The sequence below is a fragment of the Nipponia nippon genome, unplaced genomic scaffold, assembly GCF_047370975.1.
Source record: "Nipponia nippon isolate SJK-2023a ecotype South Korea unplaced genomic scaffold, ASM4737097v1 scaffold_9, whole genome shotgun sequence".
Lineage (NCBI taxonomy): Eukaryota > Metazoa > Chordata > Aves > Pelecaniformes > Threskiornithidae > Nipponia > Nipponia nippon.
In genome coordinates this window covers 15,014-37,077 of record NW_028262413.1, presented here as the reverse complement: position 1 = coordinate 37,077, position 22,064 = coordinate 15,014, and the positions used below count along the sequence as shown (strand labels likewise).

The 22,064-nt window shown below is 49.3% G+C and overlaps 1 protein-coding gene and 1 long non-coding RNA gene across 10 annotated transcripts; both read left to right on the top strand.

Annotated features, from left to right (window-relative positions):
- Window positions 1-3,254: 3,254 nt before the first annotated feature.
- On the top strand, window positions 3,255-14,567 carry LOC148050048 (uncharacterized). 9 transcript variants are annotated; one of them, XM_087744493.1, is made up of 6 exons: window positions 3,255-5,462; window positions 7,017-7,708; window positions 8,502-8,670; window positions 9,500-9,583; window positions 9,836-9,945; window positions 12,168-14,560. In XM_087744493.1, exons 2-5 carry the CDS (start codon window positions 7,597-7,599, stop codon window positions 9,852-9,854), a joined length of 384 nt encoding a protein of 127 aa, XP_087600619.1. In that variant the 5' UTR covers window positions 3,255-5,462; window positions 7,017-7,596; the 3' UTR covers window positions 9,855-9,945; window positions 12,168-14,560. The 9 variants fall into 9 exon arrangements, 1 of the variants encoding a protein (XP_087600619.1); XR_015701455.1 differs by lacking the exon at window positions 3,255-5,462 and having other exon boundaries at window positions 6,613-7,708; window positions 9,392-9,583; window positions 12,168-12,724; window positions 13,638-14,567; XR_015701454.1 differs by lacking the exon at window positions 3,255-5,462 and having other exon boundaries at window positions 6,613-7,708; window positions 9,392-9,583; window positions 12,168-12,724; window positions 13,528-14,566.
- Window positions 14,568-14,686: 119 nt separating this feature from the next.
- On the top strand, window positions 14,687-18,149 carry LOC148050047 (uncharacterized). The gene is made up of 2 exons (XR_015701457.1): window positions 14,687-15,978; window positions 16,731-18,149. It is a non-coding gene; the product is annotated as an uncharacterized LOC148050047 (long non-coding RNA).
- Window positions 18,150-22,064: the final 3,915 nt, after the last annotated feature.

Sequence of the window (22,064 nt, the reverse complement as noted above, 5' to 3'; positions counted from 1 at the left end):
GTGGAGTTACAACACATTGTCCGACTGGAGTCACCCACCATCCTTTGGCAGTCTTAATGCATTTCAATAGTTCAGCCAACTTGTCTTCTTTTTCTGTATATTTAGGAGTGTCAGTTTCTAAGATTCTTTCTGGAACTACGGTTGTCACTGTTGCTGATAGAGCAACTCTTTTTCACAGCCTCATCTGCTTTTTGATTTCCTTTAATTACATCAGTTTGACCAGACTGATGTGCTTTGCAGTGTATTACTGCTATTTCTTTAGGTTTATTAAGTGCCTCAAGTAATTTCATAATCTCTTTGCTGTATTTGATCGGGTTTTCTTGTGATGATAACAGTCCTCTTTCTTTCCAAATTGCACCATGTGCATGTATTACTCCAAAAGCATATTTTGAATCAGTATAGGTATTAGCCCGCTTTCCTTCTGATAATTCCAGAGCTTGAGTTAAAGTGACTAATTCAGCCTTCTGAGCAGGTGTATTCACTGGCAGCGGTCTTGCTTCTATTTCTTCTTCTACAGTAACAACAGCATACTCAGCCCTCCGTTCCCCTTTCACAGCGAAGCTGCTTCCATCAGAGAACAGCTCCCAGTTGGGATTCTGCAAGGGAGTATCCTTCAGGTCTGAACGACTAGAGTACACCTGTTCGATGGTTTGTGGACAATCATATGACAATTCCTCCCTTTCACGTACAGGTAACAGCAATGCCAGAGTCAGGGCACTGGACACTCTCATTGCTATATATTCTTGTTCGAGCAATATTGCTTGGTCTTGTACCATTCTGCTCGGGGATAGCCAATGATGTCCTTTCTGCTCCAGCACCGCTGCAACAGCATGTGCCACATAAACAGTTATTTTCTGTCCCAAAGTCAATTTTCATGCCTCTTGTATTGGCAACACAGCAGCTGCTACTGCTCTCAGACACCCTGGCCATCCAGAATTTACTTTATCCAATTGTTTTGAAAAGTAAGCTACTGGTCTTTTCGTCTCCCAAAGTTTGTACAAGCACTCCCAGTGCCTGATGTTTGATAAATTCAGGAGACCTAAAGCACTCATGAGAGCGATTTTTATTTCATCAAATCCTTTCTGGCGTTCTGGAGTCCATTCCAATAGCTCTCCTGGTCCCTTAACAGCTTCATACAAAGGTTTAGCCATTAACCCCAAATTAGGTATCCACAGGTGACACCATCCAGCCATTCCTAGAAATCCCCTGAGTTCTCTTTTTGATGGGGGGAGGGCGATTTGGCAGATCGCCTCTTTTCTCTCAACTCCCAGTTTCCTTTTTCCTTGGGATATCTCTAATCCAAGATAAATTACATTTTTCTGCATAATCTGTGCTTTCTTTTGTGGCATTCTGTATCCTGCCAACCCCAGACACTTCAATAGATTAACAGTTGCCTCTTTACATTCTTCAGCTGTGTCTGCCCCAACAAGATACCATCTACGTATTGTAACCAGGGAGCGGTAGGCTTCTGACCTTGCCATTGTTCCAGTTCTTTTGCCAATGCATTACCAAAGATTGTAGGATTATTCTTGAGTCCCTGAGGAAGCACTGTCCGGCAGAACTGCACTTTGCATCCCGTTGCAGGGCTCTCCCATTCAAAGGCAAACAGCTTCCCACTTTGTTCGTCCAATGGAATGCAAAAGAAAGCATCTTTTAAGTCCAACACTGTAAAATAAACATTTGAATCAACTATCGTTGTCAGCAGAGTGTAGGGATTAGGCACCACCAGGTGTACAGCAATCACTATTTGATTAATAGCTCTTAGATATTGTACTAATCGATATCCCTATGAATGTGGCTTTTTATCAGGCAAAATCAGGGTATTATATTCAGATTGACACTCTCAACAGTCCATATTTTAGAAAATTATTAATTATAGGCTCCAGTCCAACCCGAGCTTCCAATTTCATGGAATATTGTTCTCGTCTTACTGGCCTCGCTCCCAGTTTCAATTCCACTTTTACCGGTTCTGCCAATTTGGCTCTTCCAGGTTTCTCAGTTGCCCATTCAAAGGGAACCGCTGCATTCATGATTTCAGAGGGCGCTTCAATTTTTTCTTCCTTATTTTCAGTATTCTTCGTTTCTGACAATTCCTGTAACATATATGCTTGTGCCTCCCAGGCGTTATTTTGTGGAATATGCAATTGAACTTTATTCTCATGAAAAAGTTATCTGTGCTCCCAATTTATTCAATAAATCCCTTCCCATCAGAGGTAGGGGGCATTCTGGCATATACAAAAATTCATGTGTAAGTGCTTTGTTTCCAATTTCACACTTAATCGGTTGAAAGAAAGTTCTAATCTCTCGTTTTCCCGTGGCACCAATTACTGACATAGAGAATTTACTCAGGTCCTTTACAACTGTTTAATAGAGAATATATTGCTCCTATGTCAACTAAAAATTTAACCGTCTGATTCGCCAGCTGAACTGAAACCAGGGGATCAGCTGGGGAGACCTTAATGTTTTCCCCCGGTGCCCTTCCTTCATTCTCTGAATCCTCTGACGCCATAAGGTGGGCATTTCTTACCCGATCCTGCTCCTCTAGCCCCTTTGGGCTCGGGCGTTCATTCTTCCAGCGTCCCTCCTGTTTACAGGCTGCACGGTGCTTTGGCCCCACCAGGGTTAGGTTTTGTGACCCTCTTCCCGGCCTCGTCCCCCTCTTACTCTACTTCCACCCCTACCTTTCCTTCTACTATTATTCCCATTTATTGCTGCTGCCAGCGAAGATGCTTGCAACTTCATTCTATTCTGTTTCTCTTTTCTTTCTCTCTCATCCCAGTTATTGACATACCCCTGTCCCCATCGACTTTCCGTAACAGTCTCTTTATATCCTGCACCGACTGCCCAATAAACACCATACTGAACATCCTCCCATTTGCTTCATCATCCGGATTCAAATCCATCCATTTTCTAGCAGTTTCACACAGCCTCTCATAGAAAGCAGAAGGGTCTTCATTTTTACTCTGAACCACCTGATACAACTTTGCAAGATTTTTGGGTCTAGGTACCCCCTGCTTTACCCCATACAAAATTAACTGCTGATACCTTTTGATCATCAGTCTGTCCGCACTAATATTCTGATCCCAATCTGGTTCTTGTATTGGCATAAAATGACCCAGACCGCCCCTGGTATTTAACCTCATATTGTCCTCTGGAGCTTTTCCTAACACCATTCTCTTCTCCTCAGGGAGAAATAAAGTATTAAGCAACACCTGCATATCTTTCCAATCCGGGTTATGATTTTCAATTATCAATTTAAAGGACCGATACATTTTTTCCGGATTTTCCCGATATGACCCAGCAGACTCCTTCCAATTCATTAACTCTGAGGCTGAAAAAGGTACTGTCACAGAGACAGGCGTTCCGTCCGGTCCTACCGTCTGGCGCAACGGAGCCCGAATTACGGGGTTCTGCTGCGCCCGACTTCTGCCCACAATGGGACTCACGTCCTTCGCTGCTTCTCTCCCTGCCACCAACACTGTCCCCTTCCCTTCCTGGGGACACCATCAGCTGCGCATCCTCTTCTCCAGCTTCCACTTTCAAACACCTTTTCCCAATGCTAGAAGCAGAACAACACCGAGGCAATTTATTTTTATACTCCGTCATCAAGACATTTGAATCAGATACCAACAATTTGCATTTTCTTGTTGTCTTATAATCATTTCTTAAAGAAAAGAACAAATCCACGTATTTCATCCCATTTATCCTGCCTTCTACAAAATAACGAGCTGCAAAATAGTATTATAATTCAGAGTTCTCATATCCGGCCATTTTTCCCCATCATCCAATTTATACATCGGCCACCATTGACTGCAGTATTCTTTTAACTTTCTTTTACTTAGGGGATCCCCACCAAACTTATTCCGGTATTGCAGGATGTATCCTAACGGAGAGCAAAGGGGAGGTTCAGCAGACTTTCCTGCCCCTTGTCCCGCTCCCATATTTTTACCCAAAAAGAATGGTCTTATCCCCTTTTTCAGGCACTCCAGTCATCACTGTCAAGCGTTCACGAATAACTCGTACTTTTACCGTTTATACAGCTCCCCTTACAGTGTCTCTAATTTACGCGCTGCACCTTTGAGTCGCTTGCCTGCTCCGGACAGGGAGAGCACTCGCAGAGTCCCGGAACAAACAGGTCGGTGCGCGCTGGAATCCGAAGAACAGCTTCTCCCCTCCGGTGGCCGGCGAGTCGCTCCGGGCAAGGCTTCACGGCTGTCCCATCGCGGTCGCCAAAACTCTTGTCCGAAAGGTGGATCCTTTGCCCGGTGTGCAACGGCCCAATGACCACCCACTCAGGAGAGACATTGATCACTTATTTCAGGTCTGCGCAAAGCTGGGTGCTTGGCGATTTCCCACAAATCAGGCACACCCTCACACAAAACGGCAGTGTATTTGTCAGGTTACAAGATTGGTATAAACCTGCCTAAATTTACACTTATCAGCTGGTGATTAACATTTCATACACTATTGGTTTGCTGTACTTAAATTAGCCTCACTTGCTATGTAAATTAGCAGGCGTGCTCCTTTCAGGTGGGGGGGCAAGTCTTTTCGGTCCTGAATTGAGTCGGCGGTCACGATCTCCCCTCGCCACGTTTACCTTTCACCCACTTTCTGCAGTTTGATCAAACTTCACGCTTCTCTGGCCACCGTCCAGTCTTTGGTGCCGAGATGCTCCCTTTTATCGGTCTGTGAGCTCTTCCTCAAGGCTGGAGCCGTTAGTTGCCCACAGTTTGTTACTTAAACAAACACTTTCATCTCTTTGAGCTCCCTCCCAAATTCTGTTCCCAAGGCACAAGCAGTTAGCAGTTTTGCTAATTGGAAAATGACTGTTTCCGCAAGACACCACCTGCACCCTGCCCCCATCCCACTCTCCCTGCCCCTGTGTTTTGGATTTGTGCTGGAAAAAGTGTTGATAACACACGCAGGGATGTTTTAGTCACCGAGCAGCACTTGCACAGAGTCAAGGCCCTTTCTGCTCCTCACCCTGCCCCGCCGGCGAGCAGGCGGGGGCACAGAAAGCTGGGAGGGGAGGGGGCTGGGACAGCGGACCCCGGCCGACCAAGGGGACATCCCGCACCGTGTGCGTCACGTCCAGCCATAAAATGAGGGGGGAGGCTGGCGGGGGGCTGCGGCTCAGGGACTGGCGGAGCATCAGTCGCTTGGTGGTGAGCAATTGTTTTCATTTGTATGGCTTGTCTGCATTGGCTTTTGTTTTTCTCTTAGATTTTTAGTTTTCCTCTTTTCTGTAATGGTGGCTGTGGTTGTTGAACTGGTTTTATCTCAATCCGTGAATTTTCTCAGTTTTACCCTTCTGGTTCTGATCTTTTTATATTTTTTACTAAAATCTCTCCAGGGTCTGTTGACTCGCTGGTGTCACTCTCCCACCCCTGATGCCACATGCAGATGAATCCAGCACTCCCGGGGGCTTTTTCTGGGGGCAAAAAAGCCGAGGCAAGGCAAAGGTATTGACCAGGTTCCCTGTGCTGCGTCCCCCGGCTGGGTGCTGGGGTGGGGGGCGCGGCGAGAAAGGGCCAGCAGCCGCTGCAAGCTGTCAAGTGCAGAGGACTGAAATGCTCGAGCCGCTTGGGTGCTTTTTGGTGGCGAGGCGATGGCTGTGGCTGCGTGGGCTGTGAGCGGGAGCAGGGGCAGAGAAGGGCGAGGCTTGTGACACCCCCCGCCCCCCCGTAAGGCGGCGGCGGCGGCGGCGGCTGCGGCTGCGGGCGGCCCCAGGCGGGCCGGGGGGCGAGTCCTTTCTCCCCGCGGGGCGCGGTCGGAGCGCCGGGCTTGGTGTGGTGCTGCCGCCTGGCGGCCAAAAGCGGGTACTGCAGGGCGGGAGCCGCGCAGGGGCGGTGGCGTCCCCGTGGTCGCCGGTGCCGGTGGCCGGTAACGGGCATGCGACAGCGCGGTGGCCGCGGGGTGCTGCCGCCGCAGCCGTTGCTGCCTCCCGGTAAGGAAGCGCCGCTCTCGCCGCACGGGAGGCGCTTGCCGCTGCTAGCACTGCCGCGTCCGCCTCCGCTGCAGCCCCGCCCCGCGGCGTCCGCCTCCGCTACAGCCCCGCCCCGCCGAATGCCCCGGTCCTGGTGTGGAGCGGCCCCGCCCCTAGCGCCGGGCCCCGCCCCTGGATGCCCCCGGGCAGGGGAAGGGCACCACCCCTAGCGACAGGCCCCGCCCCTGGAGACCACGCCTGCGCACTGTGTTGGGGTGGAGCTTAGCCGCGGGGGGGGCGGAGCCTAGCGGTGGTAAGGCGGAGCTTTGCCGTGCGAGGGCGGAGCTTCACTGGCGCATGCGTGCTGTCTTGGGGCGGAGCTTTGCCGTGGGGGCGGAGCTTTGATGTGAAAGGCGGAGCTTTGCCTCGCATGCAGGCTGCCTCGGGGGCGGAGCTTTGCTGCGGGGGGGGCGGAGCCTTGCCAGGTGAGGGCGGAGCTTTGCCGGGTGAGGGCGGAGCTTGACCAGCACATGCGCGATGCGTCGGGGGCGGAGCCTTGCCGCGGGGGGGCGGAGCTTTGCCGGGTGAGGGCGGAGCTTTGCTGTGTGAGGGCGGAGCTTCATCGGCACATGCGCGATGAGTTGGGGACAGAGCTTTGCTGCGGGGGGGGCGGAGCTTTGCCGTGGGAGGGCGGAGGTTTGCTCTGAAGGGCGGAGCTTTGTCTGCGCATGCGCGCTGTCTCAGGGGCGGAGCTTTGCTGCGGGGGGCGGAGCTTTGCCATGTGAGGGCGGAGCTTTGTCGAGGGGCGGAGCTTCACCGGCGCATGCGTGCTGTGTGCACGGCAGAGCTTTGCTGCAGAGGGCGGGGTTTACCGCTGGGGGGGCGGAGCTTCGCCAGCGCCTGCGAGGTGCATCGGGGGCGGGCATCGCGCCGTGGGTGGAGCTTCCCCCCGCGGAGGGGCCAGCGGGAGCCCGGGGCGGAGCGGAGCGGTCGTTGGGCTGCGGCTGCACAGAGCACACAAAAGCTTAAAAAACCAAACCCCCCCCGGCAAAAAAATAACTCGTCCAAACCACTAAAATGGCCGACACAGTCCTCCCGGATCACAGAGAAGGTCGTCCAGACCATAGAGATAAGACAGAAAGTCGTCCCAGATTCTAAAGACTGTCCTTCAGACCATCGAGATGCAAGCGGAAGTCCTCCCGGAGTATAGGGCGGCTCCGCAGACCATGGAGATGACAGAGAAAGTCCACCCAGACCATCGAGAGGGTCCTCCAGACCATAGAGAGGAGACAGAAAGTCATCCCAGATTCGAAAGACTGTCCTTCAGATGATAGAGATGCAAGCGGAAGTCCTCCCGGAGTATAGGGCGGCTCCGCAGACCATGGAGATGACACCGAAAGTCCACCCAGACCATCGAGAGGGTCCTCCAGACCATAGAGAGGAGACAGAAAGTCCTCCCAGATTCTAAAGACTGTCCTTCAGACCATCGAGATGAAAGCGGAAGTCCTCCCGGAGTATAGGGCGGCTCCGCAGACCATGGAGATGACACCGAAAGTCCACCCAGACCATCGAGAAGGCCCTCCAGAGCATAGAGGTGAAACGAGAAGTCCCCTGGATGATACAGAAGGTCGTCCAGCCCACAGAGATTAAACTGGAATTCCTCCCAGACCATGCGCGGTGCGGGCATTGCGCGGTGGGCGCAGCTTCCCCCCGCGGAGGGGCCAGCGGGAGCCCGGGGCGGAGCGGAGCGGTCGTTGGGCTGCAGCTGCAGGCAGGGAGGAGGTGAGCGGGGAAGCCCCGAGGAGGGCGGCGGTGCCTGGGGGGGGGAGCGGCCGGGCCGGCGGGAGGCACGGAGCGGGGAGGGTGCGGTGCCGTGTGGGAGCCGGGCGGGCGGGGCTTCCCGGAGCCGGGCGAGGAGGGGGCGCGCCGGGTCGGGGCCGGTGGCGAGATCAGCCCGGAGTCGGGCGGGGGCCGCGCCGGTCCGGAGCCGGGCGGCGGGGGGGCTTCCGTGCCGAGCGGCGCCGCGCCGGGGCCGGGCGGGCGCCGCGCCGGTCCGGAGCCGGGCGGCGGGGGGGCTTCCGTGCCGAGCGGCGCCGCGCCGGGGCCGGGCGGGCGCCGCGCCGGTCCGGGGCCGGGCGGCGGGGGGGCACCGCGCCGGTGCGGGGCCGGGCGCCGAGCCGCGTCGGGGCTGGGTAGTGGGAGGGCGCCGGTGGCCGGAGCCGGGCGGGAGGGGCTGCCCCGAGCCGGGCAGGTTGGCGCCGCCCTGGGTCGTTGCCGGCGGTGGGGGTGCTCGGAGCCGCGGGGGTTCTCGGCAGGGCTTCCGAGTACGTCAGCGGCGAGGGGAACGGTGTCCCCGCAGGGTCAGAAAGCATGGATTGCTGCACGGGGCTTCCGGTCGGCCATGTTGGGTCCCCGGGGCATGCTGGGAGGTGTAGTATATATGGACGTGGGTGCCTGGAAGCCGCATTGCTCTCGGGCACTTTCGGTGCACCGTAGTCGTTGCTGTCGCCGCGGCCCCTGCGGCACTAGGTGCAGTTTTGTTGCAGGTTTTGTGTGTTTTTCTGCGGCCTTCCAGCTATGGCTACTCCCCAAGAAGCAGCGCGCCTCCCGACTCTCGGAGCTGCTGCCCGGGATCTGTGCAGGCGCGGTGCAGCCCACATGATCCATGCTGCCGGCACCGGTAACGGCAATAGGATGCTGCGGTGCCTGCGGAGTCATGCCGCTGCGCTCGTTGCTGCCTGCTGGTAAGGAAACGCCGCTTCCGCCCCGCGGGCGTGCTGTCGGCAGGTGCTTGGCGTGCAAAATGCAGACGGCAGCGCTGCCGCCGCCCGTGGGCAATCGCTGCGCGCTGGGTGCTCGCTGTTGCCGCCGACGCCGCCTTCTTCGCTGTTACCACAGCGTGGTGGCATGCCGGGCGCGATTGGCGGTGGTGGGTGAGGGTCAGGAGCACCAGGGAGGCGAGCGAGCTCCTTTGAGTGTGCAGGGGTGTCTCCTGCCTGCTGGCTGCCCGGGGGTGGTGGGACAGGAAGCTTCAACCTGCCCGCTGCGGCAGGCTCTTGGTCTGCTGGAGGCGAGCTGGGCCAGGGCAGCCCCAGGGAGTTACCTAAAAGCTGATAGAAGGGAAGAGGGGAAGGAGGCGGATATCCCCTAGGCGCAGAGGCAGGGCACCTCCCCAACTCACCGGAGCTCCCCCTGAGCCTCTCCTGGCCCCGCTCACCCCGTGCAGCTGCCCCCTGCTCCAGCACCTCCCCTGAAGCCTGTCCCATAGCACCAGATCGCCCCCAAGCCCTGTTGTGAAGACCACAAGCTGGCTCTCAAGTGGGCTGGATTCTCCCTTAACGCGGGTGCCGTTACCAGCAGTGCGGGGAAGGAGCAGTGTCTCCAGAAGCCTCTGCAGAAGGAAGGGCTTAGGCCAGGGGTGATCTACGGTAATAACGGTCGCCGCTTCTTCTTTCCCTGTGCTAGAGGCCATGCTGAGGACGCGGTTGTCCATTCCTCCCGTGGGGATGCTGCTGACAGCACCTGCCTCAGGCTTGCGTGGGTTGTCTCTGCCTGACCTCACTCTCCTTGCAGTGCGGGGGTGAAAAGGGACAGGCGGAGCGCTTACTGGCTGTGGACAGGAGCTGCCGCGGCTGAAGCCGGAGAGGCTGGAGAAAGGTAAAGAAGAAGAAACGGAAGGCCATCTGGCTGACCACTGCCTCCCGCTGCAGGCAAGAGAGAGCCTGCCCCTCTGGGTGGGAAGGGATCCCTCTTTGTAGTGCACTGCAGGCCAGACAGCCGATGTGCACCACAGGGCCTGTACGCATAACCCAAAGTGTGGTACAGCCGCGTAGTGCACGAGCAAGCGAGGCTACATGTCTAGGAAACCTTGTCTCATAAGAGCTGTAAGATATCCACGTATTCTCTTAGGTGGAGGACAGCCGAGTGACTGGAGTTACAGAAGAGGAAGGGAGGAGAGAAGGAGGAAGAAGCATCTCAACTGGCCAGTTCTCCCAGCAGCACCGAGAGCGAGAGCTGTGGTGAGTCCCGGGCCCTTGGGGACCTGTCACCCCTTGTCTGTGCCCCGGTCCCTCCCTGCCCCTTCCCTGGCCCTCTCTCTTTTGCATGCTGCTGTGATTTTTCTTTTTTTGTTCTTCCCTGTACCCGTTCTCTTTTCTCTGTTTTTCTGCACTGCTCCCTTTTCCTCTCTCCCTTTATCCATCTTGTTCTACCACCCCCTGCTTTTTTTCTCTCTCTGCGCCTTTGGCCTGCTCCTTCTCCTTTCTTTTGTTATCCTCTGTCTCTGTCCTGCAGCCCATTGTTGTTTTTCCCTTTTCCATCTTTTTGTCCTGATCTGAATCCATCTCTTTCTCTGTCCTGTTCCCTGATGTTCTTTTCCTCTTTGCACCTGTACATGCCGCTCTGTGTCCCTGCCTTCCTATGTCTCTCCTCCCTCCCTTCTTCCCTTCCTTTCTCTATCCCCTTGTCTTGCTCACTGTTGCTGGTTTTTTTGTATTCCGTATCTCACTGTCCCTGTCCTCCTTCCTGTTCATCTCTTACTCTTTCTGACCCTTTGTGCTGCTCCCTGTCCCTGTTTTTTATTGCTTCCCCTCTCTGTTCCTGTTTGTTCTCATGGTCCACCTCTCTGTTGTTCTTTCTGTTGTTCTCGTTTGTTCTCCATCACAGCATCCTGCTCCCTGTCCCTCTCTTTCTTGCAGTATCCCACTTTCTGGCTCCCTGTCCCTCACCTGTTTCCTAGATCGCTCTGTCCTTCCTCCAGTCTTTCCTCGTCCCTCTGGCCTGCTACCCGTCACTGGTTTGTTCTTTCGTCGTCTTTCTGCCTTGCTGCTGTCACTCTCCTCCTCTCTCTGTCTCTAATGTTTCTTTCACCATCTCTTCCCTGCTCCATGCCCCTTTTCTCTTTTCTCTCTGTCCTCCATCTTCCCTGTAACTCTTTGTCTGTATATCTCCATAGCACTTGTTCTCCCATTGTTTCTCACTATACTGCCCCTGCCCGGCTCGCTGTCCCATTATTCCCCTCTGTTCTGCTCCCTTTTTTCTCATCCTGCAGCCCAGCGATGGTTTTTCTTTCTCCCTCTCTTTGTCCCAATCTCTCTCTCTCTCTCTTTCTCTTCAATTCCTCTGGCTTGTTCCCTGTCTTTTTGTCTCCCTCCCTCCCTTATTCCTCTCATTTGATTTCTCTCTTGATCTGTCTGTTTGGCTCCTTGCTCATCATTTTCTCTCTCTTTTCCTCTGTCCTGCTCCCTGACCCTGTTTTTCTTCTGCCATGTCCCTGCAGGGCTCCTCATCCCCTTTTTTATCGACTTATCTATCTCCCTGTCCTTTTCCCTGTACCTTTCTTTCTCTGCTCCTCAGTCCTCCCTCATTTTACTTTTCCTCTTTCTGTTCTTCTGTCCTGCTCCCTATCGTTGTATTTTCATTTTTTGTATCTGCTGCTCCAGTAACAACTGCCAACTTGTCCCAGGGGAAGGATGAGTGTACAGGCAGCGAACCCCATAGCAGACTCACTCCCGGGACTTATATGCATTAACGAATAAGCACTTGCTGTCTCCTTTGCACTCACGGCTGTGGTTGTACTCCTTTGTACTTGGTGAGTGGCTGTCAGAGAGTCCAGGGGAGCAGGTTACACGGTGGGTGTCAGGGGCCATGGCCGCAGCTGTGGGCTGCGGCCGGAGGAGCCCCAGGGGGCCCGGTGAGGCTGATGGTGATGGCCCCTCTGTGTAAAAGGGCTGCAGCCCCAGGGGATGGTGCTGCTGGGGCATGCCTGCTGGAGAATGCCGACAAGTCGCGAGGATGTTTCCAACCCACCAGTGCAACAGGCTGAAGTCAGTTGGAGTCAGGCCCCATCAGGGCAGGTCCAGGGATATTCTGAGAGCTGGTGGAGAGGATGCAGGAAGAGGGGCAGGAGATGGCTGCCCCCACCCTCTGGAAAAGGCGCTGGGTGCCTCTCCAACTCACCAAAACTCCTCCAGCCCTGCTCGCCCCAGGCAGCTGCCCCCAGCTCCAGCACCTCCCCTGAAGCCTGTCCTGTAGGCATGGACCGCCCCCAAACCCTGTCCTCGTGGCAGCAAGCTGGCCCTTGAATATGATTTATTCTCCTTAAATGCAGGTGCTATTAGCTTCAGTTCAGGGAAAGAGCGGCGTCTCCAGCAGCTCCTGCAGAAGGAGGGGTTCCTGCCTGAGGAGAGCTGCAGTCATCCCTGTGGATAATGGTTGGTTGCTTGTTCTTTCCCTCTCCCAGAGGCAGCACTGAGGACTCAGTTGGCGGTTCCTCTCCAGGGACGCTGGTGATTGCATCTGGCTCAGGTTTGTGTGGCTTGCCTTTGGCCTCATTTTCCTAGCGGCATGGGCAAAAAAGGACAGCTGGACGCTTCCTGGCTGTGGACAGGAGCTGCCGCAGCTGAAGCTGGAGAAGTCGGAAAAAGGTAAAGCAGCTGAAGAATAAAATAAAGAGGAGCCAGCCGGCAGCTGCCTCCAGCTGCAGACAGGAGACAGCCTGCCTCTCAGTGTGAGGAAGGATCCCTCTTAGCATAGCCCTCAGCAGATCCAATTGCCAACGTGCATTGCAGGGTCCGTATGCGTAGCTGGAAGCACAGTACAGCCAGGTAACACGTGCACGTGCGAGGCTATGTATCTGGGAGGCCTTGTATTGTAAGAGCTGTAAGACACCAGTCTGTTCTCTTAGGTGGATGACAGTCAAGCAACCGGAGCTACGGGGCCAGGAGAGAGAGAGAGAGAGAGAGAAAGACACGTCCGAGGTGTCCAGTTCTCCAAGCGGCTTGGAGAGCGGGAGCTGCAGTGAGTCCTGGACCCTTGGGGCCGTGTCGTCCCTATTCTGCATCCTGGTCCTTCCCTGCCCCGCCTTCTCTTTCTCTTGCTGCTGTCATTTTTTTCCACTTCCCCGCACCTCTCCCTCCCTCATTCTCCAAGTCCCCCTCTTTATCTGTTGTTCTACCCCTATGTTTTCTTTCTCTCTCTGCGCTTCTGTCCTGTTCCCTGTCCTTTTTTCATCCTCTGTCTGTGTCCTGCAGCCCATAACTCTTTTTGTCTTTCTTCATCTATGTCTGTCTTCCTATCCCAACTTTTTAAATTTTTCCTCGCCTGCCCTTTAGCCCTTCACAATTCCCACCTCTCACCTCTCTGTCTTCATGTCCCTATTTTTTAATTCCTCTGTCCCTGCTCTGTATTCTAGATAGACTTTTTCTTTCTTAAATTCTCTCGTTCCAGGTCCCCGTCCCTGTCTTTTAACTTCTTCCCTCTCTGTCCCATAGCTGCTTTTTGTCTTTATCGTTCTCTCTTTGTCTGGCTCCATGTCCCTATTCTTTAATTCCCCTTCAGCTTCAGTCTTTCCCCTTCAGCTCATCGAGGTTTTTTGGCATTTCTCAGTTTATCTCTGTCCACCTCACTGTCCCCTTTTTAAAATCCTCCCTCTCTGCCCTGTGGCCCATCGCTATTCTTTGTTTTTCTCCATCTCTCTCAGGCTGATTCCCTGTCACTTCCTCCTCTCTGGCCTGTAGCCCATCGCTATTTTTTCCCCCCCTGTACCTCTCCCTCTGTGGCTCCCTTTCCCTATTTTTCAGTCCCCCTTCTCTGTCCTGCAGGCGATCGCTGTTGGATTGGGTTTACGTGGCAAAGTTTTGTTAGGTGGGGCAGGGCAGGGGCTGCAGGGGGGGGTTCTGCGAGAAGACACCAGGAGTTGCCCCCATGTCAGGCACAGCCACTTCCAGCTCCAAGATGGATCTGCAGCCGGTCCAAGCTGAGCCCATCGGCAATGCTGGTTGTGCTTCTGGAACGGACATTTAAGAGGGGGTAAAAAATGCTGCGCAGATGCTGCGATAGAGAAAACGTGAGTGTGAAACAGCCCTGCAGACACTAAGGTCGGTGAAGAAGGAGGGGGAGGAGGTGCTCCAGGCACCGGAGCAGAGATTCCCCTGCAGGCTCTGGTGAAGGCCACGGTGAGGCAGGTCGTCCTCCTGGCACCCGTGGAGGTCCGCGGTGGAGCAGACATGCACTCGCAGCCCATGGAGGACCCCGTGCCGCAACAGGTGGATGTGCCTGAAGGAAGCTGTGACCCTATGGAGAGCTTGCGCTGGAGCAGGCTCCTGGCAGCACCTGTGGCCCTGCGGAGAGGAGCCCACACTGGAGCAGAAGAAGAGCATGAGGAGGAAGGAGCGGCAGAGATGATGTGTGATGAACTGAGTGCGACCCCTGCTCCCTGTCCCCCTGCATTGCTCAGGGGTGGGATGTGGGAAAGTCAGGAGTCATGAAGATGAGCCCAGGAAAAAAGAGCAAGGCGGTTTTTAGATTTGTTCTTATCTGTTGATAAGATAAGAACAAATAAAACAAAATAAGAGAAGAACAAATCTTGTCCTACTCTTGATTTTGATTGACAATAAATGGAATTAATTTCCCCAAGCTGAGTCTGTTTTGCCTGTGACAGTAATTGGTGAGTGACCCTCTGTCCTTTTGTCGACCTACAAGTTTTTTTGTTGTATTTTGTCCCCCTGTCTTATTGAGGAGGGGGAGCCACAGAGTGGCTTGGTGAGCACCTGGTGGCCAGCCGAGGTCAACCCACCCCAGTTCCCTTCTGTCAGGCTCCCTGTCCCTATTTTTCAATTCTTGCCTATGTTTCTTGTACCGCATCGCTTTTGAAACTTTCTTTCTACTTCTCCATCCTTATTTTTTAAATTCTTGCATAGGTTTCTCAAACCCAGTTGCTTTTTAAATTTTCTTGCTACCTTTCTGTCTCCCTGACCTAATTTTAATTTTTTGCCAGTGTTTCTTGTACCCCGTCGCTTTTCAGATTTTCTTCCTACTTCTCCCTCTCTGCAGCTCCGTGTACCTGTTTTTTTAATTCTCGTGTAGGATTCTTGTGTACTGTTGCTTGTAAAATCTATTTATGTCTCCCTCTATCCATCTTCCTGTCTCTAATTCATAATTCTTCCCTCTCTGTCCTCTACCCTGTCACTTTTCACACTTTCTATATCTCCCTCTTTCTAGCTCCCTGTCCCTATGTGTTAGTTCTTCCCTATGTTTCTTGAACCCTGTTGCTTTTACAAAATTTTCTTTCTACATCTACCTCTATCCCGCTGTTTCTATTTTTTTTTTTTCTTGGCTATGTTTCCTTTCCCCTGTCACTTCAGAATTTTCCCTGTCCCTTGTCTTGTCTGTCTTGTTGTCCTGCTGGTCCCTTCTGCCTCTCTCTCCTGCTCCCTGTCTCTCTTATTTATTCCTCCACCTCTCTGTTCCTGTTCACCCCCGCAGTCTTTCTTCTGCTCTCCTCTCTCTACACAGTTGTCCTGCTCCCTGTCCCTCTCTTGTTCGCAGCATCCCGTTTTCTGTCCCACACCTCTATGTCCCTCTGTCCTTCCGCCTGCTTTTCTCTTCTCTTTTCTCCCTCTGTCCTGCTGCATTTGGGCACTGAGCCTTGCAGCCAACTCGCCGCCAAGATTTCTTACGTGCATTAATGAATAAACTTTTCCTGCCTCGTCTGTGCCCCTGGATGTGTTTGCAGCCCCTGGGTGCAGAGCATGTGGCTGCGGAGAGGTGCAGGGGAGGGGGTGATGTGCTGTGGGGCTTTGGCAATGGCCCCTATTGCTGATGGGCTCCAGCTGGGGCAGCCCCAGGTGTGGCCAGTGAGGCTGAGGATGGGGCTGGCCCTGCTGTGTGAAGGGGCTCTAGCTGTAAAGGGGGCTGCCTGGGCATGCCTGCTTGAGAAAGCTGATGAAGGGGAATGGGCTGAGGAGGGAGTCCTGCAGGCAGGTGCCTCCTGCAAGGAACGGCCAGTCTGTGTGGCGAGGAAGGATCCCTCTGAGCCGTCCCCGACAGGGCAGACACCAGCACGCAGTGCTAGGAGCTCAGTGCCTCTGTTGGCTACGTGGGTGAGCCACCAGGTATTGAGGAAGCCTTGCGGAGGAGGAGCATAGAGGTGCCCGCTGCATGCTGCTGAATGGGCGAGGGTCCGGCGTGCAGCACTGCAGAGGAGGAAGGGGCAGAGGCAGAGAGAGAAGCGTCGAGGCGGTGAAGGTCTCCTGCCGGCACCAGGAGCTGTGGTGAGTCACGCGTCCTCTCCTCTGTATCCTGGCCCATCTCTGCCACCCTTCTCCAGATGTCTGCCTGCCTCCCTTCCTCTGTCTGCCTCTCTGCCCACCTACCTGCATGGCTCCCCAAAACTTGTTATGCTTCTGCCAACTCTGGAGAATACGCCGTTGCATTTTAAATTTTTTCTATGTGTCTCTCTAGCCAGCTCCCTCTCCCTATTTTTCAGTTTTTCTGCACTGCCTTGTGGCCTATTACTTTTAAATTTTCATTTCTATATCTCCTCCCTATCCAGCTCCCTGACCCTATGTTTTTTTAATATCTCCCTCTGCTCTGTACCCCATTGCTTTTCAAACTTTCTTTCTATGCCTCCCTCTATTTGGCTCCATTTTCCTATTTTTTATTTCTGCTCACTCTTTCCTTCACCCTGTTTGTTTTAAAATTCCTTTATATGTACGTATCTCTCTCGCCAGCTCCGTGGCCTTATTTTTTAGTTCTCACCTGTGCGATTTGTACCCCATCGCTTTTTGAATTTTCTTTCTATTTGTCCCTCTATCTTCCACCCTGTCCCTATTTTAAAATTCTTTCCTGTGTTTCCTGTACCCCGCCACTTGCTCTTTTTGTGTATCCCATTATTTGTCTCCCTGTCATTATTTCTTAACGTTTTCCTATTTGTCCTGTACCCCATTGCTTTTTTAGTTTTATTTCTATGTCTCCCACTATGCGGCTTACTGTCCCTATTTTTTTAATCCGCCCCTTTGGTCAGGGAAGGGTCTGTCCAGGCATGCCTGCCTGAGGGAGCCGATGAAGGGGAACTGTCCAAGGAAGGAATCCAAGGGAGTCCTGCAGGCAGTTGCCTCCAGCAATGAATGACCAGTGCCTGCAGCGAGGAAGCATCCCTCTGAGTGTCCCTGACAGAGCGCCTTACCAGCACACAGTGCTGGGAGCTCAGCGCCTCCATCGGCTGCACGGGAGAGCCGCCGGGAAGCTTGGTGGTGGAGGAGCGTTGAGGCACCTGCTGCCGAGGCAGACAGAAAAGCATTAGGGCAGCGAAGGTCTCTTGCCGGTGCCAGGAGCTGCGTCGAGTCGCGCGTTCTCTCGTGTGCATCCTGGTCCACCTCTGCTGCCCTTCCCCGGATCTCTGCCTGCCTGCCTGCCTCCCTGCCTGTCTCTGCTTCTGTCTCCCTCTCTGCTGGCCCACCTACCTGTCTGGCTCCCCAAAGCTTGTTATTCTTCTGTGAACTCTGCCCTGTACCACTTCACCTAGTAATTTTTTTCTGTTTCCCTCTTTGCGGCTCCCTCTCCCTATTTTTTCATGCTTTCCTGTATTTTTTGTACCCCGTTGCATTTTAATTTCTCTTTCTACATTTCCGTCTCTGCAGTGCCTTGTCCCTATTTTTTAATTCCTCCCTCTGTCCTGCACCCCATAGCTTTTAAAATTTTCTTTCTATGGTTCCTCCTATCCATCTCCCTGTCCCTGCTTTTCTAATATTCCCATTTCTTGTGCCTGATCACTGTTTAAATTTTCTTTCTATGTTGTCCTCTATCCATCTCCCTGTCCCAATGTTTTAATTCTTGTCTATGTTTCTTGTACTTAGTTGCTTTTTAAAACTCCTTCTAGGTCTCTCTCTATCAGGCTTCCTTTCTTGATTTTTAAAATTCTTCCCTCTATTTCTTGTACCCCATTGCTATTTGATGTCTCTTTCAAGAATTCCTGTTACCTGGCTCCCTTTCCCTGAATTTTAAGTCCTCCCTTTCATCTGCATACCTCCTCGCTTTTAAAATTTCCTTTCAATATTTCCTTCTATTGTCATCCCCGTTCCTATTTTTTAATTCTTTCCTGTATTTCTTGTAGCCTGTTGCTTTTAAAAATTTCTTTCTATGTCTCCCGCTATCCGATTCCTTGTCCCTATTTTTTAATTCCTCCCTCTCTGTCCTGTACCCAGTTGCTGTAAAAAATTTCTTTCTATGTCTCCATTTATTTAGTTTCCTGTTCTTCTTTTTATTTTTTTTCTGTCGATACTATCCTCCGTCAATTTAAAATTTTGTTTCTATGGCTACTTTTAGCCAGTTCACTGTCTGTATTTTCTAATTCTCTCCTGTCTGTCCTGTACCCTGTTGCTTCTTTGATTTTCTTCTTATGTCTGCTTTTATCAAGCTCCCTATCCACAGTTTTTAATTCTTTCCTGTGTTGTGTACCCTGTTGACTTTAAAATTTACTTTTATGTGTGTGTCTATTTTTTTCCCATTCTTAGTTTTTGATTTATTCCTGTCTTTCCTTAAAGCCATCACATTTTACATTTTCTTTCTACGTCAAAGTTTATCTACTTTGCTGTCCCTATTTTTTATGGTTTGCTGTCTATCCTGTACCTGTAGCTTTTAAAATTTTCTTTCTATGTCTCCTTTAACCAATCCACTGTCTTTTTTATTTGTTTCTCGTCTGTTTGCACCTAATTGCTTTTGAAATTTTCTTCCTATGTCTCTCTGTATTTTTCTCCCTATTTTTATTTTGTAACTTTTCCCTTGTCTTTCCATAATGCCTCCGCTTTTATAATCTTCTTCCTATGTCTCTCTCTCTCTCTCACCCTACCCTTATTTTAATTTTTTTCACATCTTAATGCCTTTGCTTTTAAAATTTTCTCTCTGTGTCAACTTTTAACCAGTTTTTTTACCCATTTTTAATTTTTTTCTGATTGTCCTTTACCCAGTTGCTTTTATAATTTTCTTTGTGTCTACTTTAACCATTTTACTGTCTTTATTTTTAAATTTTTCCGTCTGTCCTGAACCCTGTTGTTTTTTTAATTTTCATTCTATGTCTATTTTATAAAGATCCCGATCCATATTTTTTAATTTATTCCTGTGTTGTGTACCCTGTCACTTTTGAAGTTACATTTCCATGCGTATTTTAACTTAAAAAAAATTTCAAATTTTCTTTCTTCATCTCTTTTAATTTGCTGTCCCTATGTTTTAATTTTTCCCTTCATTTCCCTAATCCTCATTGCTTTAAAAATGTTCTTTCTACACCTACTTTTTTCCCTTTGATGTCTTTACTTTTAATTATTTGTTCGCTTTTCTCAGTGCCCTCACTTTAAAAATTGTATTTCTACATCTCTGTTTTAGTTTGCCGTCACTGTTTATTAACCTTTCCTTATTTTCTTAATCACCATTGCTTCTAAATTTTTCTGTCTGCTTTTATTCCAATTGCTGTCTTTATATTTAATTATTTTTTCTGTTTCGTTGGTGCCCTCGCTTTTTAAAATTTTGTTTTTGCATCTCTGTTTTAGTGCACTGTCCCTAATGCTGATTGCTTTTTAAGTTTTCTTTCTATGCCTCCTTTTATTCCGTTCACTGTCTTTATTTTGAATGATTTCTTGTCTTTCCTTAGCACTGTCGCTTTTAAAAATTTCTGTCTATGTCTGCATTGTAGTTCAATGTTGCTACTTTGTACTGCTTTCCTCTCTTAATCCTTTGGCTTTTAAAATTTCTACTTCCATCTTGTTTGCTGTCGTTAATTTTTAATTATTTTTTCTTGTTTTTCCTTAGTGCCATCACTTTTTAAATCTTCTTTTCCATCTCCATTTTAGTTCACCAATGGGATTTTAAAATTTTTTCCTTATTTCCTTAATCACCATTGCTTTTAAAAGTTTGTCTGTTTTTATACCATTTCCTGTCTTTATTTTGATGTGTTTATCTTTAATTTTTTTTGTCTTTCCTTAGTGCCCTACCTTTTAAAATTTTCTTTCCACAGCTCTCTCTTAGTTTGCTTTCTTTTTCTTTTAGTTTTCTTTCTATGCCTACTTTTATCCTGTTCACTGTCTTTATTATTTAATGATTTCTTGTCTTTCCTTAGTGCCTTTGCTTTTTAAAATGTCTATTTATGTCTGTGTTGTAGTTAGCTGTCGCTATTTTTTAGCGCTTTCCTTTCTTAATATTTGGGTTTTCCTTTTTTGCTTTATCTTGATCATTGGTTTTTAAAATTTTCTACTTTTATCTCCTTTGCTGTCACGAGATGTTAATTATTTTTTCTTGTTTTTCATTACTGCAATTGCTTTTACAATTTTTTAATTCTACATCTCTCTTTTAGTTCACAGTTTCGATTAATTTTTTCCTTATTTTCCTTATAGTTTGCCATCGCCGTTTTTTCATTTGCTCAATATGGCTTTAATCTCCATTGCTTTTAAATTTTCTGTCTCCTTTTATCCCCTTTGCTGTCTTTATTGTGCTCTAGTTAATTATTTCTTGTCTTTCCTTGGGGCCCTCCCGTTTTAAATTTTCTTGCTCTGCCTTTCGTTTGCTGTCCCTAGTTTTTAGTTCCCTCCCCTTCTTTTCCCTAATGCTCACGGCTTTGCAAATTTTCTTTCTCTGCCCACTTTTCTCCTGTTCACCATCTGTAGTTTTGAATGATTTCTTGTATTTCCTTAGTGCATTTTTTTTTTTATTTCTGCATTGTAGTTCACTGCTGCTATTTTTTAGTTCTTTCCTTTCTCCGTCCTTTGGCTTTTAAAATGTTCTACTTTTATCCCGTTTGCTGTTAGTTTTTGATTGTCCTTTCTTGTCTTTCCTTAGTGCTATCGCTTTTTAGATTTTCTTTCATCATCTCCATTGTAGTTCAGTGATGCTATTTTTGAATGTTATCCTTATTTCCTTAATCACAGTTTCTTTTAAAGTTTTCTGTCTCCTTTTGTTCCAGTAGCTGTCATTATTTCCCTGTATTTATGTTTTAATTATTTCTTGTCTTTCCATAGTGCCCTCACTTTTTAAATTTTCCTTCTCCATCTCTTTAAGTTCACTGCCACTATTTTTTAATTTTTCCATTTATTTCTCTAATCCCCGTTACTTTTTAAAATTTTCTTTTATGCCGTTCTCAGTCTTTATTATGCTGTTCTTTTAATTACTTCTTGCCTTTCTTTAATTCCTTTGCTTTTTAGATGTTCTATTTTAATCTGTTCTAGCCTGCTGTCTCTCTGTTTTAATTTTTCCCTTATCGCCCCCTTTGAAAATGTTCTTTCTATGCTTACTTTTCTTACTTTTGATGCCTTTATTTTTTAATTATTTCTTTTCTTTCTACATCTCGGTTTTAGTTCAGTCCCTATTTTTAAATTTTTCCATTTTATTTCCCTAATCCCCCTTGCTTTTCAGATTTTTCTACTTTTACCTCGTTCACTGTCTTTATGTTGCTGTCTTGTCTTTTAATAATTTCTTGTCTTTGGTTAGTGCCCTTGCTTTTTAGAGTTTCTTTCTGCATTTATTTTAGTTCACTGTCCCTATTTCATAATTTTTTCCTTTGTTTCCCTAATTCCCCTCTGCTTATTAAATCTTCTTTCTATGCCTACTTTTATTACCTTTGAATTTTTTTAATAATTTCTTGTCTTAGTGCCGTCACTTTAAAAATTTTATTTTTACATCTCTGTTTTAGTTTGCTCTCCTTTATCTCATAATTTTCCCTTTATTTCCCTAATCCCTGTCGCTTTTAAAATTGTCTACGTTTATTCCCTTTGCAGTCTTTATTTTGCTGTCTTTTCTTTTCATAATTTCTTGTCTGTCCTTAGTGCCCTCGCTTTTTCAATGTTCTTTCTCCATCTCCGAGTTTGCTGTCCCTATTTTTCAATTTTTCCCCTTTATTCCCCTAGTTCCCCTCTGCTTATTAAATGTTCTTTCTATGCCCACTTTTATTCCCTTTGCTGTTGTTTAAAAAATTATTTCTTTTTCTTTCATTCGTGCCGTTGCTTTTTAAATTTTCTTTCCACATCTGTTTTAGTTCGCTGTCCCTATCTTTTAATTTTTCCCTTTATTTCCCTCATACCCATCACTTTTAAAACGTTCTTTCCCTGTCTACATTTTTCCCTTCGATGTCTTTATTTTTAATTATTTCCTTAGTGCCTTTGATTTTCAATTTTCTTCCTATGTCCCCGTTTCAGTTCAGTGCCCCTACTTTTAAATTTTTTCCTCTATTTCCCTAAACTCTGTTGCTTTAAAAATTTTCTACCTTTATTCCGTTCACTGTCATTATTTTTTAATTATTTCTCATCTTTCCTTAGCGCGGTCGCTTTTTACAATTTCTGTCTCTCTGCATTTGTTTGGTTCGCTGTTGCTATTTCTT

What these genes read in the sequence shown, in the direction of transcription:
- LOC148050048 (XM_087744493.1), top strand. Translation starts at nt 7,597, where the DNA reads ATGCGCGGTGCGGGCATTGCGCGGTGGGCGCAGCTTCCCCCCGCGGAG. An exon ending in CAGCTGCAGGCAGGGAGGAG is followed by an intron (nt 7,709 to 8,501) that starts GTGAGCGGGGAA and finishes GCGGCCTTCCAG; the next exon opens with CTATGGCTACTCCCCAAGAA. An exon ending in GCGCTCGTTGCTGCCTGCTG is followed by an intron (nt 8,671 to 9,499) that starts GTAAGGAAACGC and finishes CTCTCCTTGCAG; the next exon opens with TGCGGGGGTGAAAAGGGACA.